This window comes from Pleurodeles waltl, chromosome 4_2 (genome assembly GCF_031143425.1).
Source record: "Pleurodeles waltl isolate 20211129_DDA chromosome 4_2, aPleWal1.hap1.20221129, whole genome shotgun sequence".
NCBI classification, from domain to species: Eukaryota; Metazoa; Chordata; class Amphibia; order Caudata; family Salamandridae; genus Pleurodeles; species Pleurodeles waltl.
In genome coordinates this window covers 100,745,783-100,765,915 of record NC_090443.1, presented here as the reverse complement: position 1 = coordinate 100,765,915, position 20,133 = coordinate 100,745,783, and the positions used below count along the sequence as shown (strand labels likewise).

General features: G+C 40.6%; 1 protein-coding gene across 5 annotated transcripts in view; it reads left to right on the top strand.

The window, feature by feature from the left end:
- The window catches only part of SCN8A (sodium voltage-gated channel alpha subunit 8), a 554,114-nt gene that overhangs the window by 204,938 nt on the left and 329,043 nt on the right, over window positions 1-20,133 (top strand). For 3 of the 5 annotated variants that reach the window (XM_069230856.1, XM_069230858.1, XM_069230857.1), the window contains exons 1-3: window positions 4,869-4,953; window positions 6,178-6,306; window positions 14,429-14,520. In XM_069230856.1, the coding sequence (XP_069086957.1) occupies window positions 4,874-4,953; window positions 6,178-6,306; window positions 14,429-14,520 (301 nt within the window). In that variant the 5' untranslated portion in view covers window positions 4,869-4,873. Of the gene's footprint in view, window positions 1-4,863; window positions 4,954-6,177; window positions 6,307-14,428; window positions 14,521-20,133 lie in introns of those variants that run through there. The other 2 variants (XM_069230860.1, XM_069230859.1) reach the window with 2 other exon arrangements.

Sequence of the window (20,133 nt, the reverse complement as noted above, 5' to 3'; positions counted from 1 at the left end):
GCCAAGTATTTCTATGTACTAGTGCTTGCAGTCCAGTCTTGATTGGAGCGCACAATGGCTGTCTCCCTCTCCCTCTCCCTGTCCTTCAGCTGTATAACCGGACTACAGGACAAAGCCCTTGCAGATTGTAGGTCATGGAAATTAGTGGTCTTGTTACTCTTGTAGAAGTTTCAATTTTCTAAAGACCACTGTTGTTTGGTTTGGGTTGAGGTGAGAAAGTGGTTAAGGTGGGCAGAGGCGATCCAATTTGGAGGGCTCTGCCTAGATTTGAGGGGGGTGGTATATTCAGTACATTTGGAAGAGGAGTGTTTCTATTGTCTCCTTGTTTTGGGATAACTGCCTGATGTAGGAGATCAGCGAGCTGAAAGTAACACACTGACAAATGTCAAAGCTAATTTGGGTAAGATGAGAAAGGAGAAGCCACAACTAGGTCTACAGTGTATGTCCAATCCTGGGTTCTGACTCCATGTTTTAGAACCCAAAATATGGAGTAATGTAAATATGCTGACATGGAATGTTCTGTCCTTAATTGTTTTTCTTAAAGATATTGGGTATTTCTCCTTTTACGTAATGCCAGTCTTTCAGAAATACCAAAGCTGTATAAATGATGGATAGGACAGGTTTCTGTGGCCTCTTATTCACAACTGGAAGTAGCTATATAGTTGGCACCTGTAATGCCTTTTAGAGTCAGTACATCACAGCAGGAAGTGAAAGATAGATGTATATTAGTAAGCAGCCGGTTGAGAGACCAGGAAATGTCTACAGAATGCTTATGGACTCAACATACAAGACCTATCCTTTGATAAATTGTTGTTATTGGAATGTCCTTGCCCAACTATGCTCATTTACATATGATTTGGGCAGGCTACGTAGACTGAGCATGTAATAAGCTGTAGGATAACACATCCATTACATATGTGCTTGAGTAAGCAGTGAGCAAGACCATTGTAAAAAATGTGGTTATTGGTTGAGAGTGGTGGAAGCCCCACTTAGGAAACAGCCACAATCTTTGTCAGGGTCACCACAAAGGTCACTATATTATCCCTCTCTTAAAGCTCTGTTAGCTTGGCACAGAATCAGTCAGGCTTAACTTAGACAATGTGTAAAGCATTCAAGCAGTAGTAAAGTGAAAACACAACACAAGAAAAATCCCAAACTAGTTTAGACAAATAGAGTACATTCTAATAAATAAAACTATACCTGAACAACATAAATCTAATCGATTGAACCAGAGAAGTGTAATTAAACATTTATAGTGAAAATAGTGCCTAAAAGCACAAAGCGCCAGTCTCGGTCATCAAGTCGCACTAGACCTGGGGAAAGTCACAAGTTCAGGTTAACTGCGATGGAATGCTTCTCAGATACAGTATCCAGGTTAGTCAGGCTGAAATGTCACCTTCAAAGTCTGGTGTGAAGACTTCTGTTTTGGTTGAAGGAGGCTGTGATGAGGCGGAGCACCACGGATGGTCATCGCTATAGCGTGAAGAGCAGGCCGGGTGTTATGGAGAGTTGTCACTGTAGAACGAAGAGCCAGTCTGACGTCACGGATGATTGTTGCTGTAGTGTGAAATGCAGGTTTTGTGCTGCCTGTCGTTACTGGTGCTTGCCGTTGATGCTGAGAGCAGGTCTCATTGTTGCAGGCAGCAGCGTCTTGGCATGAATGGGTCCAGTCGCGAGGAACCCAAACATTAAGGATTTTCATCTTTTCTTGAGGAAGAGTTCACTCTGATGCCAGCCAAAGGCAAGAAACCTGAAGAGGCACCTCTTGGGGATAAGGGACTCACTCCAGCAGAGGCCAGTAGGGCTCAGACAGGTCCAGTTTCAGCAGGTCAGCTAGGCATTTGCAGTGAAGCCTATGAAGCTTGTTTTCCTGTATCTCACAAAGGATGTCAGACAGCTTTACCCGTGGAGTCACTCTGGTTAACCTGGGATGAAGGCAAGCAGGTCCAGGCTTCATTCACAGACAGCAAGGCAGTCCTTCAAGTAGGAGGGTAGTCTTTATTCTGTAACGTCCATCGGTCCAGGAGTGTTCTAATGAGTGGATCTGGAAGTCCGATATTTGTACCTGGTGCCAATGTGTGTGCCCTAGCTTCACATCTGGTTCTGGAAAGTTCTTCTCCTTCTTTTATCAAGTTCCAAACTGTCTGGGGTAACAAAAGACAGGGCAGACCTGGAATCGGATTCCATTGTGTGTGCAGGCAGCAAAGCCCTTTGACATGTAAGGTGGGCTGGGTATGCCCCTCGCCAGTCATCCTGCCAGGATGGCCCATCCTGTTCACACCTAACCCCCTATTGTGTTGCCTGGAAGCAATGCACAAACCCCAATAGCGGAGTCATTCACAATTATGTGACCCATGATGCTGGCAGAAGGCACAAATGGTTGGGACAAGAAAATGTCAACTTTTGAAAAGTGGCAGTTTCAGAATTCTAACCTAAAATCTGACCTTACCATGAAAGAGGATTTTAAATTACAATTCATTTGAGTGTGAGCAGTTTGTTTCAACCTGCTACTTATCCAGAGTTATTACATATTAAATGCAGTATGGTAATCCACTGTTTCTCAATGGGAGAGATGGGTCTTACAACATTTTAAAATGACTTTAGAAGTTTTTCATTACCAGGACATGTAAAACTTAAATAAACGTGTCCTACTTTTTAAATACAGTTCACTCCACCCTATGAGCCTTACGATTGACTTACAAGTATTAAAGAAGAAGGTTTTAATGTAGCAAAAGGTTTATTTTGCCAAGACCATGGCAGTTTAAAGCTGCACTCCAGACTGCAGCCTGAGACACGTTTTAAAAGGCTACTTAAGAGGGTGGGACAAGGAGTGCTGCAGGCCCACTAGTAGCATTTAATTTACAGGCCCTGGTACATGGAGTACCATGTACTAAGGACGTACATGTAAATTAAATCTACCAATCAGGTAGATGCCAATTGTACCGTGTTTTAAGAAAACGGCACAGGCACTTTAGCAGTGGTTAGCGGTGGTAAAGTGCACAGAGTCTCAAAGCCACCAAAAACAAATTCCGCAAAACAGAAGGAGTAAAGGCAAAATGTTTGGGGAGCATACAGCGCTAATGATTTCAGGTCTAACAGCCACGGTGAGACCGAGGCTGTGGATATGTGGCAAAATCAATATCCAACTGAGAGGACGTACTTGTTTTAGTTTGTCTTCAAACAGCACGTATAGCAGGACTGGCTACTTCGTGGTTAGTCAGTACAGTACGCATAGGTACTCAGGGTGCAGTTAGATCATTCACTGGTAATGATAACCTACAATTAGTGAGACAGCGGACCAGTACACTGACTAAAATGTTGTGCAAAGGAAACTTCATGTTTTAGGGCAGATATTCGGCCCAAGATACAACAGTCTTTGGTATTGATTGGGGATCTGTCACATCAGTGATCAGAGTGAGACGTTTTAAATGTGGTATACAGAAGTATTTGTATGAGTGAGACATATGAACACAGACTGCAATTCAGTAGAGAAATTGGAAAATGTGAAGACAAAATTGCAGAAACCTGTTGAGATTGATTCTATACCTGAACTGGAAAACGCAGTACAGATTTTTGATGATGGGTTTGTTACTTGTAAACATGTGAATATAATTTGATTGATCACAGCTGCAGAGGCCTAGCTAAAGCATATCCATGAGTGAGTGTTGGCAGAACAGTCATTGATGGCATGAATGAAGTACCAGTGCTAAATTAGCAGACGAGTTAACAGGTTGGCAGATACCCACCTGATCCTAGACTACGTGGAGGGGGCGATGGACTACAGCACCCTCACTCTTGTGGAAGTCTCATGATGTGGGAGCAGAAACGACTCTAAATTGTGGGATGGGGAACCTGCTTATTTGATGTGCAATGCTATTTAGTGCGTACCAGACAACTAGTGGATGGTACCCTAAGTTGCAGTTATTACCGAGCTCATTAAAAGCTCCTTAGTCTCCTGCAGAATGCCTTTGGCACTTTCGGTACCGATCCAGCTGAGACTACGCAGATTTAGGAGATAGCTAGAACATGCATGGTAAAGAACAAAAGGTGTTCCAACGGGCACAGTGAAAGTGCATGCCCGATGTTATTGCTTGTGTTTTGATGTTCTATCAATCAAACTTTTCTCTAGAGCTCACAAGTCAACTCCTTCTTGCCACTGTTCAGCGTATACAAGTTTAACGTTTACGAATAGTGATTTGTCAGCAAACCAATGGTGCAATGACGCTTTGCTTGAACCGTTCTTAGGGGTGATAAAACAATTTTTGGTAGTTCTGCTTTTCAAATGACTTGTTTATTTTGAAGAATACACTCCTTAGACTGTTCTGTTGCTGGTTGTATGATTACTTGTGCTGTACAGTCACCTACTGTAAAATTTTAAAATATCAAATCATCTCACAAGTTAGAGAACCTTTTTTTCATCTTTAATTTAAAAATTCTGGTTTCGTTTCCCTTTTCTTTTGATCTGCGTTTGCATGTCCTCCCCCCCCCCCCCCCCCCCCCCGCCCCCCTTTCTCTCTCTCTCTCTGGTTGTCTTTTATTTGTCTTTACATTTCGGCCCCGAGACGAGCCCTAACTGAAAACTTAAGTTGTACCTACATCTGGTTCCCCAAATGCCAAACCCCCTCTGCCATCCCTCAACAACTCTCCAAAGGCCATGCAACTTCTTGCAGTGACTGTGCGTGAAATAGGCTTGTAATCGCTGTGCGATTCTTGAGCATATACCCACTCGGCATTGGCATGTCACCAAGCTAAATAAAACGGCAACTCTTCAAATACAATACAGTAAGCAGTTTGCAAAATGTTGGTTTATGCACGAATGTTTTCCTCAAATTGTGATGAATTCTTTCCTTGACCTTACAATACAGTATTTAGCATGATCATTATGTGCACTATTTTGACCAACTGTGTGTTCATGACTTTTAGTAATCCCCCAGAGTGGTCGAAGCAAGTGGAGTAAGTATTATTTCAGCTCTTTTTGACTGTTGTGCGACCTACAAAATGTTAGACGCCTGTATGTGTTCCTTGAAAACAAATTCCCCTAACAAAACGATGATTTTTTTTATTGTCAAGGATATTGATGCCAGGCATAGTAAACGTTGCCCGTTTTTGTATCTCAGACGTTTTATAATTATAAAGAAATGTAAGCAGTTAACACTTTTTCTCTGTTTCGCGGTGATATTTTTCCCACATAGGTCTCGCAAGATCAAAGAAATAGAGCACAGTCTTCACATAAGTGAGGTCACGATGTGATGCAATTTTCATTAAGCATTGTTCGTAGCTTGTACGGAAGTTGGTTCCCAGGGCATTCACACCCATCTGACTGGTGATGGAGATGCATCCTCCTCTCCTGAGAGGATGTTATTTCTTGTTGATCATTCCGTGGTTAGACGCGGCTCCACTCGTAGGCTCACTTGCAATTTCTACAAGATACCTGTGGGGGACGCAGCTTTTTCTTTTTGGGCGAGGGGGTGTCCTTAATATGTGGCTTAAGGCTGTGATTGCTACATAATCTCCCCTCCTGTCACTTTCTGATCTGTTTACTGCCATGCTTGCCTTCTGCAAGAAGAGAAAGATTCTGGAATAAGGTATGCAAGTGAGAAACAAGCAATTTGCCTTTGGTAGACTTTTTGTCTTTCTTCTCATAGGTTTTAGTACATAACATATTTTTCTTGCTCTCCTATCCTGCCCTAGTAAGAGATTGTGCTCAGATTTAGCTCATGTAATAGTTCTTCCATCCAGTGGCAGTTTCTAGGAAAAGGTTGTAGTTGAGGTGTGGGGAGTGGTCACTCTGTGTGTGAAGATGTTTACGTCACGTCTGGTGCTGGAGTCTGGTTGTGTCATGGTGACTGAACTGTTTGGAGCGGTCTGACATCGCCTGATGACTTTGAAAAACTTTCTGATACAGTCTACACTTAGCACCATTTTGTGGTCAGTTTTATATGTGGTAGGGCGAACGTGTCCTTCAGTGTAGCAGTTACCAGAGCGCAGTGAAATAAGAAGTCCCGGGTAAGGTTAAATCATGGTCTTTCTGGGTTGACTTTTTAAGCCCTGGATGCCATTATCATAAACAAGAGCTGGTAATGTGTTTGTGTAACAAGAGCTATAATAGATACCATTGTTTTAAATGAGGTAGCACTACTTTCTTAACCTGTTCCTCTCTCAACCTCCTTTCTGTAGGTATACCTTCACTGGCATTTACACATTTGAATCTCTTGTGAAGATTATTGCCAGAGGGTTCTGCATAGATAGCTTTACTTTCCTGCGTGATCCATGGAACTGGCTGGATTTCAGCGTCATTTCAATGGCGTAAGTTGGTATTCTCTGCATTCTCAACATTCTGAATTTAAGATGTGTTGGATGTGGGCTGTCGAATCAGACATTTAACATTTTCTGGTCAAACTGGCTTGATATTTATATTTGTTAATTCAGTGATTCGACACGTGCCATTTACTACAAATATGTGGCAGATTAATTCACCACCTGTCGGGTCCATTTTGAGCAAATGGGCTTAACTAGAAGTTTCTAATACTTCATAGAGAAGGGTGAAATAAATTTCCTCTCCAGCTAGACGTCTGAGTGCCTGCTAAGAATGCTTCTCAAATAGTCCAAGGCAGGAAGTGATAATTGTCACTAACATGGGAGACAATTGTAGATTTTCAGGGCTCAGAGCTTCTACCACCATCTTGCCAAATACTATACCTGGCAGTTCCCTAGTCACCTTTGCTCTCGGGGCTCATGAAAACCGCTAGATATGCTGAAAATAAAGAGAGCTCAAAGTGTATATTCTGTAGGCATAACTTTGTGGAAACCCCAAGGGCAAATCAGCCCTTTTCCAGTAATGCAGTCGGAGTCGTATTTTTTTGATCGATTTAAATATGTGAATTGAATAACTTTTGGTAATTGCGGCTAAAAAGTGATACTCTTTTTTTTATATTTGAGCTTACTATTGTACAGCTGTAAAGTATATATATTTAGAAAAGCGTAAACTACTGAGTAATACTCAGTCATACTATGAACTGAGAAATTTACCTATACCTTAAAAGTAGATGACTAACCATAATATCACTTTGAAGAATATATATACTTCTAAAATGCTAGTACAAAATGCTAAACTGCTTTAGGAAACTATACTTGCAACTAAGCGTTTACTTCCATCTTAAATGTTAGCTCTCAAAAATACCATCTTTTGCCTAAACAGAATTACCAGGGTTACAAATATGTGTATCTGCATGAGTGCTTCCAAAGGAGTCTTTTAATATTTTGACTTATCAGCAAACAAATTGATAGCACTGCTTTGTTAGACGATTCCCTGGAATTAATAATTTACAAAAATAAAAATATTGTATCTACATTTGGTTGAATTAGTATGTTTATTTGGAACAAGACATCCACGGACAGTAAGCCAACACACACCAAAGTAACAAAGATTAAACATAGAAAATGTGTGATGAACCTGCACTAATGTATTCTACTCCATCTAAGCAGTTCGTTCAAGTAGTGAAGTACACTCTTAATGGCAGCAGATCGGGCTCATCATCTGAGTCATAAGTCGTCAACAATGCATAATGTCCTTCTCATGCATTCTTAAAACAAAGTCCCTAAAGGTAAATAGTGTGCAGGGTAGCTTTTGGAGCAGTGCGGCCACACTGGTTGTTGACCAGTGGGCACTGACGTAACGGGGACACTGTATGACAATAACTCACAATGTAAAGGCACCTGCTGCAGAGTTCCTTGAGCAGCCAGCTTTCAGGCAGCAAAAAATTGTCAAGATAACTCTTATAATCAATATTGCTGTTGGAGGAAAGGATGGAGTTTTGACTAGTGGCCGATTTGACTCGCTATAAAGTATCACAGAGGGTTAATATGCCTGGTGCATAGAACAGATCTGTATTTTATGTGGATATCTGAGTGGATTAGTAAAGCCAGTCTTTACCAGCTCTTTAAAACAAATTAAATTTATGTGAGAGGAAGCTATGGAGATAAGAGGGGCACATTTGCCGGGTGGTAGTGAGGGAATCTAAGAAGGTGGTCATAGGGGGCAAAAATGATTCAGACTGTGCACCCCCAGTACTAAAGCTGGCCCTGAGAGAGGACTCCCATTGAATCCAAATGTGATTAGAGGTATTTCACACACTAATAGAGTGCATTAAGTGCTAAGAAGGATGAAAGGCCCGTTTAAAAAAAAAAAAAAAAAAAAAAGAGGAAGGGCTTCCATTAAGTCCAAATGTGATTGGAGAGATTTCACACACATTGTGTCTGTGTTTCTCACCAAGGACCTGAAGAAATATGACCGCATTGCCCCCATCCTGATTGAACTCGTTTGGCCCCCCCTTGCCTGCCTGTGCCATCTTCAAAACCACCTTCATGGTAACAGAGCCATCATGAACAGCACCCTTGCTTATCTTGCAGACAGGCTCTTTTCAGGTGGTTCTCTGCACACCCGCTGCTAGGACCCCATTAGCTTGCAGGGCAAGAAGTGTCAAAAAGAATAAAACATGACAGCAGGCCTTTTCCATCTATGGACCCAATATTGGGAACAACATCTCCTTATCCTTCAGGAGAGCCCAAAGGCTGCTCCAGTTTAGGAAAGGACTGGAGACTCACCTCTTAAAGAACACTGTATCACGATGCAGTAACTGTTAACAACCCAGCTTCCTCTCCTATTGCTAGTTGACTTTATTCTTCTGTTTGATCATTTACAGTGCTCTCCTGCCTTTTTGGCAGGTTTACTCAATAGATACATACGTACTATAGATAGATACTAAAAGGAGAGTGCAACATACCCTTTGAAGCATCCAAGGCCCTAGCTACTATATAGCCATCCATAATAATTTCAAGTCTTAAGGTACGATCATGAGTGATAGATATTAACAGGTCCGGCTTTTGGGCAGTGCAAACGGTGCAACCTCACCGGGTGCTGACCTCGGAGGGGCGATGTGTTCATCAATAACTTCTGAAACTTGCGATTTAAAAGCACCTGCTGAAAAGTTCCTTGTACGTTTAGCATTCAAGAAACAATTAAAATGTCAAGATACCTCTTGTGATTAATGTTCCTGCTATAGAGAGAGAGATGGGAGTTTTGCCTAGTGGCAGCTTTGACTCAACATATAGTAGTATAGAGGGTTAATATGCCTGCTGCAAAAAACAGAACTATGGGGCATTTTCAAGAAAAGTGGCGCTGCACACAGTGCAGTGCCACTTTTCTTGCACCCCCCGTAACGCCACCATGTGTGCGTCATATTTAAAATACGATGCATCATGGCAGTAGTTAGGGGACTAGCATCAGAATTTTGATTCTAATCTTGCAAAGCACCCAGAGGCCCATTGTAACCTATAGAAGCCTCCTTTTAATGCCTGCGTCATTTTTTGGCCCCCTAACGGGGGATGCCCCCTTTGCATACATTATGCCTAGCGCAGGCATAATGTAGCACAAAGGGTTACAAAGTGGTGCATTGCATGCATTACACCTCTTTGTCTCTATGGCGCAGCGTTTTTGGCTTTTTAACGCCCCATTAGTGTAAAAAAAAAAAAAAAATGACACTAATGTGGTGGTAAAATGGCACTAGGGGCTCTTAAATATACCCCTATGGCAGTGCTTAATTTGTGCTTGTTGTTTCCGGTGCGGAGCACCAGCAGTTATTTTTGAGGGCCGGCACCTATTATTCTGCCTCAAGCATTTACTGCGAGAAAAGGACAAATATGGGAAAGATGGAGGAAGCAGAAAATGAAAAAGTTTCATAATGGGGGGGAAAAGCAGAAATACGCAATAGTGAGCTGAAGGGGCAGGGAGTGCCTGTAAATGGATTGAAGAGGCCCGAGATGGCTTCAGGATTATGCTGCCTCTGTATTCGTGTTAACACATTTAATTGCAGCAGCCGTGTGTTTAAGAGGAGCGCTTTGGGCACCGGCACCTTTTTATTTACAAATTAAACACTGCCCTATGGAGCATATTTGAAAAAAGTGGTGCTGCACACAGTGCTGCACCACTTTTCTTGCTCCCTTTAGCGCTCCCCTAACGCCTCCATGTGTGTGCTGTATTTAAAATATGGTGCCACATGGTGGTAGTTAGGGGACTAGTGTCAGAAGTTTTGACGCTAGTCCGGCGCTTTGTAGGATTAGCGTAAAAAATGTTGATGCTAATCCTGAAAAGCATGCAGAGGCCCATTGTAACCAACAGGCGCATCCTTTTTACGTCTGCTCTGAGCAGGCGTTAAAAGTGCCAGAAGAAATGGTACAAATAAATCTGTCAGATTTCTTTGCGACATTTTTTTGGTCCTCCCTAACGGGGAATCCCACCTTGGCATACATTATTCCTGGCGCAGGCATAATGTAGCGCAAAGGGGTACAAAGTAGTGCAATGTGTGCATTGTGCCACTTTGTAAATATGGCACAGCATTTTTGGCCTTCTAAAGCCACATTAGCGTAAAAAAATTACGCTAATTTGGCGTTAGAACGGCGCTAGGGGCTCTTAAATATGCCCCCATATTTTATGTGGCTAGCTGAGTGGATTGGTAAAGCCAGCCTTTACAAGTGCTTTAAAACACATGAATGTAAGTGAAAGGGGAGCGATGGAGAGATGAGGGGCACATTTGCCGGGTGGTAGTGAGTGAAACAGAGGAGGTGGTCATGGGGTGGGTGGGGGGGCACAATAAAGTGTCACACAGGGCGCCACCAGTCCTAAAGCCAGAACTGGATGTTAATAAACATTCTGTCTCAAAGACTGTTAATTCTGTCCAGTAAAAAATGGTTGCCTTCGATTAGTATTAGCGGGCATCTAGGCTTACAGTTAGTAAATAATGCTAAATTCAACGGGCAAACCATTCCGGTCAACTCCAGTCTTTGCAGTGCCAGTATAATTTGGCATTATTTATTAACTGGGACTAGATGGTAAATCTCATCACACATTTTTGTTCATGGTGTTATGTTTTTTATGTTTAATCTTTGTCACTCTGTGTTGAATTCCTGTCGCCTGATGTGTTTTTTTATAAATATACATACTTACTGAAATATATAAATACAATATTTGTATGTCAGTAAAGTGTTTTAGGCAATGTGTTGCTTAATTAAAATTTTGAAGCACTTGTTATATAGAAATTATCTGGTCCAGCTTCCTCTGGATTATTGGGCTGACCTATATTTTCTATGATCAATTAAACCCCTAATCTGATTTAGTGCAGCAAACACGTCTTTCTTGTGCTTTTAGATAATACCCCATTTAATGGCTCCTTTCCATACATAACAATCCCACAACTAAAGTTCTTGGTAAGAGTGGATGTTTAGTAACCAAGAATGTTAAGGGTAGGATGCTTAAAAAATCCCTATGGTCAGTTTTTAAATAGCATGTTCACTAGAGGCAGCTCCAAATCATTAAGGCGTGTTTCAAACTCAGGGACAGGTTTCTTAAGCAGATATGTTGTAGTCAGGAGGGCGTTGCAATTATTTACCGCTTTCCGTGACGTTGCTCAATATCAAGATGCCTTTTTAAGGGTACAAATCGCCCATAGCGCAATTAACCTAGGCTCAAACTATTAGCATATGAAGCCTGGCGTGCCGATGTGTGTGATTTATGGGATAAAATGCCCTCTTCTGTAAATTGTAGGCATATCGCGTGTCACCGAGGAACTCAGTGACCGTATAGAGCACAAGGCTGAATTCAGAAAGACTTTGTTGGTCATGGAACTCCGAGGCAACTCGCATTATCCTCATAAAGTACAGTAAAGAGATGGTACCCCATGTAATATGTGGGATTTTTCTTTCCTAATGAAAACACGTTAAATGGCCAACATGCGGTTATGTGACAGCATCTTCTGGTCCTGCATTTTTAGCCCACGGCACCTTGCTTGTTGGGATTTTCACTTTTGAAAAATAAACTACACGTCCCAGAATGCAGTCTGCTGTAAGTTATAAAGGCAGACATTGCTGGTAGGGTGGCACATGACATCGAACCTTTTTGCAGCTGTCTTTAGGCTGCGTGCAGGAATCAGCAGCACTAGCCAACCCAAAAAACAAAACCATTACTTTAACGGGTTAGAAAGGTAGAGGAGAAAACAATTCGCCTTCGCTGGGAAAGAAATAATGTTCATTTCTTAAATATGTCAGAGTCTTGCAGTTGATTTGCAGGGTCAGCAAAGCCCTGAGCCATGCACAGCCGCTGTAAAGGCCTGTACCTGTAGCTCTCTAAAAGAGCATGAGCGCGAATTACCCGTTCCATGGGCCAAAAACGTATTTAGTCTAACTTTGACACTTTTAAATAAATGGCTAAACTAATGTGAAAATCATCAATGTAGGATAGGTTATATCCGAGCACAACTCTATTGTGGTGGATTTGTGTTTATGAGCATGAGAAGATAATTGGATTCATTGCATTTATTAGGAGTACAGCATGGCACCTGTTTATTAGTACTCCATACCATATATCGGCATGTAGTTTCAGCAAAACAACTTACTTGTAAAAAAAAATAATAATAATAAAGTCAAATGCATGCAAAAAAGTGTTTAAATCAGGGAGGCTCAAAATAGATGATTTTTGCAGTCGTCTGTAATCCTTACTAGTCTGGTTTGGTTACTCTGAAACTACACTGATGTTCCAAAATCGAAAAAAGCCCTTTTGACTGTTTATCAATATAAGGTAGTTGATTTTATGAGGCTCTGTACTTCCTGAGTTATATTTTGTTTGTAATTTTTTTTAAATATTGTATTAGTCAAAGGCCCATCTGTTATTACTGAGACTTAAAGATGGTTGTTGTGCTATTGCCAAATATTCCTGAAACGGACACTTACAGTCCAAGAACAATGGGTAATGTAATTTAATTCAAATCTTGAGGTTGTAATGGAGCCTGTGTCAATAGGGTTCTAACTTTATTAGGTCATTTGCCTAAAAGATGACAGAAGGGTACTATTCAAACTTCCCAAGAGGAGAGCCACAGTTTCATTGAGGCCAACTCCTTCTGCTTTCTGCTGTTGAGTGGTTTTGCTAACTGCGACTCAGCCTTTTGTTTCCCACCCTGAGATACATTACTTTAGTGCCTGAAGTAATATTTGTAAGATGTTTACAATCAACAGTAGAGCAACAGGTTACAGGGCAATTGCTGTGTAAACAGACATTTTCGTTATTTTAGAAGAGGAGGAAGGCCATAGTACGATGTAGTCTCCTCTTGTAGCTGCTAGAGTTAAATAAACAAATCCTAAATTATTGAAACTGAGGATTCTTAACAAAACTGTGAGTTTCTGCCTTGACAGGAGTCCATGACCAGTGACCGGCCCATGTTTCAGAGGATCGGATTGAGAATAAATGCTACAATTCTGCCGCTGATTTTGGGCACGGCACACTTTCTCCATGGGGCTATTTAGTTCTTTGTAGTCCTTTGCATACTCACCTGAACACAGAAAAATGCTTTAAAAAACAAATGCAAGGTCAAGGATTGGTAACATGGGTCTTCCAAGACAATTCTCTAAATTAGCACCCAGCAGAATGCTGTAGAATACAGTAAACGGTAGTATTACAGTGCCCGATCATAAGGAGTCTGTCAACCACCTCCATAAAACCAAGTACCTTATTGGTTAGGCAAAGCTGCCCCTCTCAAAGCAGCCAGTACTTTAAAAATCCACATAGGGATTATCCTGCCTAAATAAATCTTGTTTTGTTTATTTACCAGCAAGATCTTGCCATTGCGGCTAGTAGTATTTTTTTGAATCCTTTTAATGAGTTCTTCACTGGTTGCCCCACAAAGATGACTAGACCAACCAGTATTGCCATTTAATAAGTGACCAGTCTTAATGGAGATAAAAGCCTTTTACATCAAAACCTAAGGTGAGCTAAACCAGTAATGTGGACTGACTTATTTTGCATACAGCGCATCCAATGTTAATTGATCCAAAGCAGTTTTCTAAATTGCTTAATACTTTATGTACACCACTTTAAAACATCGCACATCTGACATTTGCCAGACGCATGCTAACTGCAGGACTACTAATGTAAAAGATCGGTGGTAGAATCTCATGCAAGAACTGTGATACTTTATATACTGTACAACTACTCGACAGATGGTCTTTGGCCTTTTGTCCCTGTGCATGTAGAGCAGAGTTCTGCTTGAAACTGGTCTGTGCCTACCCCTTATTTCAGCACAGTAAAAAACATTTGCCCTTAGCTATGAACACGGGGCTGCTGTTGCCTTCATGAACCAATGATGCCATCAAGAATAACTTTGATTTGATTCTGCAGGTATATAACAGAGTTTGTAAACCTAGGGAATCTTTCAGCTCTACGCACTTTCAGAGTACTGAGAGCTTTGAAAACTATTTCTGTTATCCCAGGTAAGGTGGCCTGCAGTTGATGTTAGGTGTTCCGTAGGCCATGTGACGTTTTTTTTCTTGTAGATGTTGTTTTGTGTTTTGTCATTGTGTTTGTGTGTGACCTCCCTTATTGCAGATATGTGACAGAGTTTGTGGACCTTGGGAATGTCTCAGCGTTGAGGACATTCAGAGTTCTCCGAGCTTTGAAAACTATCTCTGTCATTCCAGGTGAGAAACAGTTTAAACACTAAGGCTGATCTTTTCTGTCTTTCCGTTTTTTGTCTTTATTTCAAAAATGGTACAGATACATTTTTGATAGGCTTCGCAGTCTGCATTTACTAACGAACAAAGTAAATTACTGAAACCGAAATTTCTGCTTAAAATTCACAGTAAGACCAATTGCAGGGTTAATTGTAGTAGAACACGCTTGAGCGTGAAAACATGCAGGCATCGTTTTAACCCTGTGTTTTCACTCTCTTGTAACCAACTCAATTCCGTAAACGCTGATAATTTGGGCAAATGAGGACTCTGGTTTAAGACATGGTATTTCACTTCTGTAATTGTCAAACTGTTTGCATGATTAAACCTGCACTTCCACTGCAGACTGTTTGTTGACTGCAACGCCCACTTATTCACAGGAGGAAATACAAGTACCCTTGAGAATACTATCATGGGGCATTAGGCCTGTTTTATTTTTATACAAAATACCCCTGTACTGGTTGACAGCAACTGTGCTCCTTGTTGTACCTGACGACTGCATTTAAACTTCAGGTGAGGCCTGTGGTTTATTTAAGGACATATATACGTGCAAAAACGTGAAGTAAATTAGAGACGCTTGAATTTGGTAATTAGAACGGGTGATTTCAGAAAATAATTGTTTTGAGTGCCTCAAAAAAACTGAAAAAATAAGTGAGTAAAGAGTTTTGCCACTAAGTTGACTCTAATTTTCCTGCCACCTCTCCATTGTAGAGCTGCATTTGCTACTCGCATGCACAGGGCTCTCCTATAATACCAACTTGTGCAGAGCTGAAATTATAATTGTCCTGGGACCATGCTTGTGATGTGCAAAAATGCTCAGTACAAAAACCCGTTTCCGTTTATGAAGCTTTAATTTTACAGTTGTCTTCGGAGTATGGTTTTATCTTTAAGGATTTCTTAGCTGTACTACTTATGGGTAGTAGGCCATGACATCAGCCCACATGAGAGCCATAATCCTGTAAGTGCTGTTGCGGATGGATAATGAGAAATTGCACAATTCTAAAGCTTGCCATCTTAACAATTCTTCCAAGATCCACACATTTCTTTTAAAGCTGTCATATTGTTGAAATAGCGATCATTATTGTGATCACACCACACCATTGTCTTGAATTTGTATTTTGATATATTTGGTCTTCTTGGGAAAGTCAGGAGATAGTTTAGTAGCTTATCAACTCAAAACCTATATTTTCTATATTAACTATGTATTTGTCCACGCCATTTTAAAAATATATCGCATCCATGCATGGCTCTTACTCTTTAACTTTTTGGCTCTGCCATCAACTAATGGGTGGACCAAAACCTGTTTCTTGAAAACTGTTGAATGCGTGAGGGGAAACGTGCCTGCATGTCTTTTAATGTGACCACTCCCACCTTCTTGTTTCAACTCTTCTGTATCAACATCTGTTCTTTATGTTCCTGCAACAAACTCAGGACTGAAAAAATACTTGTTAATTTTCCAGTGGTGCTTTTTGCAACCAGCGTTATCAGTATTCTTAAATGCCTGGATCCATCTGCTTTAATCTGAGGAGAGGAAATTCTGACAAATTTTGAACATTCTCCTTTTCTGGTATCAGTTAATGATGCATCCCCTGAAATATAGTTTCAACCCTTTTGCAAGATGCAAGCAGGTAGCTATCTGTAGCTACCCCAAACTAGAAGCATAAGCTCATGCCTGTTGTATGTTGAAATTGCATGAGGACTTCTAAAATTGCAGATCATAGAACACTGGACAACCATATTTTTTGCTTGAGCTCTTTGTTAGAACTCATCACACATCAACCTACTGCATATCTAAAACGACATGCACGTGAAAGGACCTCTGGGTGTTTAACGACTATCAAACCCAGACCATATACTGATCAGAAGGTCCATCTTTATTGCGCTGATGAAAGATCTTAAGTGCTCATGTACCAAATTACTTGATCATGCAGACATGGATCTATGGTATTTGCAAATGCATAAATACATCATAAAGTCAAGTAGATTAGGGAAAGCCTGAATTTGATCTGTGCAGTTTGCTATTTGTCCAGATCATTCTGCAGAGGGCCCAAGGACTGCCTTATTTCCTGAGTCTTTGAACCTTAAATCTTGTTTCCTTCAGGTTTTTTCTTTCTCCTTTTAAGTACAGGCTTTCCTGAGATTGAGTCATTGTAAGACATCTCAGTTAGCTTTACGTACCTTTGTTGAGAATGTGACCACAAAGAGGAGAAATACTTTTATTTGAAAAAAAAAAAACTTTCCCTCAGTTAATGCATCCCTCTGTACAGAAGCAGTCTGTATCTTCTCTGAACAAGCAATTGGAAATCGTGAACAAAGTAAATATTTCAGGCCTCCGTGTTCTGTTACACACACCGCAGCACTCTCCACTCTTCATCCTTCACCAATGTGCTCAAGTAATTTAAATGTGCCTTGCTTAAGTTGTCCCTACTAAAGTGGAACTCTGCTTCCTTCAGTGAAAATTAATTTAAGTGCTGTAGAATAAAAAATCATGCCGAAGTGACAACTACATGTGTGTACTTGTACATAAAGCAAAAGTATTCTTGACAACTATGTGGCAGTTTGTACAGGTCGTCTTTCCTACAAACAAAAAATAGTCAGATGTATAGCCTCCTACATAATATGTTGCAGAAATCAGATAGCATGCTCTCTGGTAAGCCTAAAGCCCATTCTACTAGAGAGAAAGACAGATACTGATGCATTTATTAGGGATGTGCCTATGCCTGATAAATGCAGAGACCATCAGTACATACCTTTTGGAAAATAGTACCGAAATAATTCAGATTCCAGAGCAGGTGCCGAAATGGTGCAAGCTGCTCAGGGTAATATGTGCGCATAACATCCGTCTCTAGGGTTCCAGATATTTTGCCGAGCTTTGGTTTGGTGTGCTAATTTATTCAACTGTTCATGAATATCGGAATCCCATAATGGACAAAGAAAAGTTCTGAACATTAGAGAAATGAAACGTGACAGTCATTATAAATCTAGAACTCTGTCCTGAGCTGTTTTTTTCCATTTACTGAAAGCCATCAAACATAATTTTGTTTGACCAACAATAGGGCTACGCAAGTTCCGTTTGGCACTAAGTTGCACTGGCTGCAAATAAATTTTGTTCTGAAGCAGTTTCCACCATCTTCAAGGCAACCTTAAATTCCTTTATCAGACATTTGTCATGATGCTATGTCACAGCCTGCAACTTGGGCATTTATGCATGAATTTACAAAGTTGAGCTGTTATGAGACTGTTGGCAAATTTTGCAGCACATTCCTGAAAAATCCAGATGAATAATTTATCACCTAGCTCCCACCACACCATATAGGTACCTGGTATAAGCGACTGGAGGGTAAGATTCTATAGTTTCTACTTCAGAGTTGCATCATCTTTACCCTGTAGTCTTTAGTGTTTATCACCATTTTGAATCCAATTGCCCTTGCGAGGTGAGTCTTGCTTAAAATACTTAAAATATATCTTCTTTTTCTCACTTTGTTCCCTAAATACATGGTTTCTGTTCTCTGCCAACTGACCCTATAAGTTATACCTTATACCAAAACAAAAGGTGATGACGGATTAGTTGTTTGTACTTCTCTGCCTTGGCATATATCCGGCTTAGCAGGGGTGGCCTTATGCTAATTGTATTTAATGTAGACAGTAGTATTAAGTAAGAAGTAGTAACAATGTTAACAAATGTAAATTCGTTTTCTGTCAATGAGTTCATTAATCGGATTGCACACACAAGCTGAAGTTTGAACTAAAAAAGGAAAATAGGGAAGTTAAGCATTTGTCCGAACTTGTTAGCTGAAAAAGCCCTCGACTGCTGCGACTGTATACTTCAGTTGTTGCAAGTTCATAGCTTGATTTTTCACAATGTTTAAAGAGTGATGGTTTAGGGTCTCAAGAGTCCTCGCCTTTTTCCATTGAAATGTTTTGAGCGGAAATAATTTCTTTTTAATGACAAAGAAAAAACGAAATCTATCTGTCCCCTTAACACCTGGCAGAACTATTGGCTTTCTAAGTACTTGTTTCATTGAGTTTTTTCTCATAAGACTGCCAAGCCTAAATAAATGGATACACATTTGCTGCATGACGCTCTTAAATGACCATCTGCTTTTATTACGTTGAATGATCCAAACTATTTTTTTATTAAAAGGCAAACAAGGAAAAAAGGATATACCTTCATACTTGAAACACACGCACTTCCCATCTCCCTACATTCCCCCTCCTCCACATCATTCCCTCCCCTTCTGCAACCAAACAGGAAATCTTGGTTCAGTTGCCAGTAGTGCATCACAGTTTTGCCAGAGCATGCTTTGGGTCGGCCATCTTGTATAGATTGCATGGTTAGACATTGTTTAATGGCTTTTAAGCTGACTAAATGCTGCAGAACAAAACAGTGAATAGATTCTAATAAACTCCGCTGCACCGATTTGTGTGAGACTATTGATAGGTGCGTTGCAGATCATTCTAAAGAGCTTAGGATTCATGTTTCCCAGATATTTACTTTTGGGAGTGAGAGAGTGGAATGTGTAAAATATAACACAGGGATGTTCATACATAGGTCCTGCGGGGCAGATCCTTGCCAGGTTGTCAGAATGTTACAGTAGGATTTAGTTTACATTCAACTGATCTAAATCGAATTTATCTACATAGAGATTAGTCTGAAAATCTGTCATTAACTCATCCCTTTTTCACTTTAATTAAACAATCTCTATGTATACCCTTTTGTTGGCTATTTGGAATAAACTCCTCCAAATTGCAGACTGTACCAACATACATGAAAACGAGTAATACTCTCTGTGTTAAGTTATGGCACATCCTTTTTACGACCATCCTTTCTTTTTCTTAGTTAAAAAGATGGTAATTTAAAAAGAATTACCCCACATGCCTTGGCTTGATGTACTGACACGTGGAACTGTGTATAACCAGATGTTATAAGTTATTCAAGGCTGTTGCGGAATATACTTGAATCTGCAGTACACCCCAAAAAGTATTTGAGTAGAAGTGGACAGTTTCAGTACTGTGAAATCATCAAAATAGCTTTTCATGAGATCCCACAAGGCAAACTAAGATTGTGTTAGGGAAAGCATGTTGGCCTTTTCCCTCTCTTTAACACACAACTCCCCAAACTGTATCAGTACCTTACATGCAGACTGTGATTTTGTATCTAGTGAGTTAGCGTCAATTGGCAGTGCGGAAGAGCTAACTTATGGTGCTCATTCCAGATTGTAGGTTTGCAGTTGACTATGCTATGCATCAGTGTGCAACTAGGTCAGTCACTATCCATTAACAAATTGCTTGGCTTGACACCACCTCAAGCACAGTTGTTTATAGTATTTTCCCCCAAGGAAGGTAGCCACGCCTCACAATTTCCTTACACAAGAGTTTGCATTAAATCTAATAATGCAGCCTTTAAACTTGGGCCAGCTATAACCTAACGTTTGTATCCTCAATTACTTACTCCAATTGATTGCATATATAGTGAAATCAGCAAATACAGATGTCTCTTAAGTGTCCATCAACATGTTATGTGGTCTAGTCAGCTTGTCAACATATAAGTAAGGTTTTACTTCCCTGGCAGTAGCACAAAAT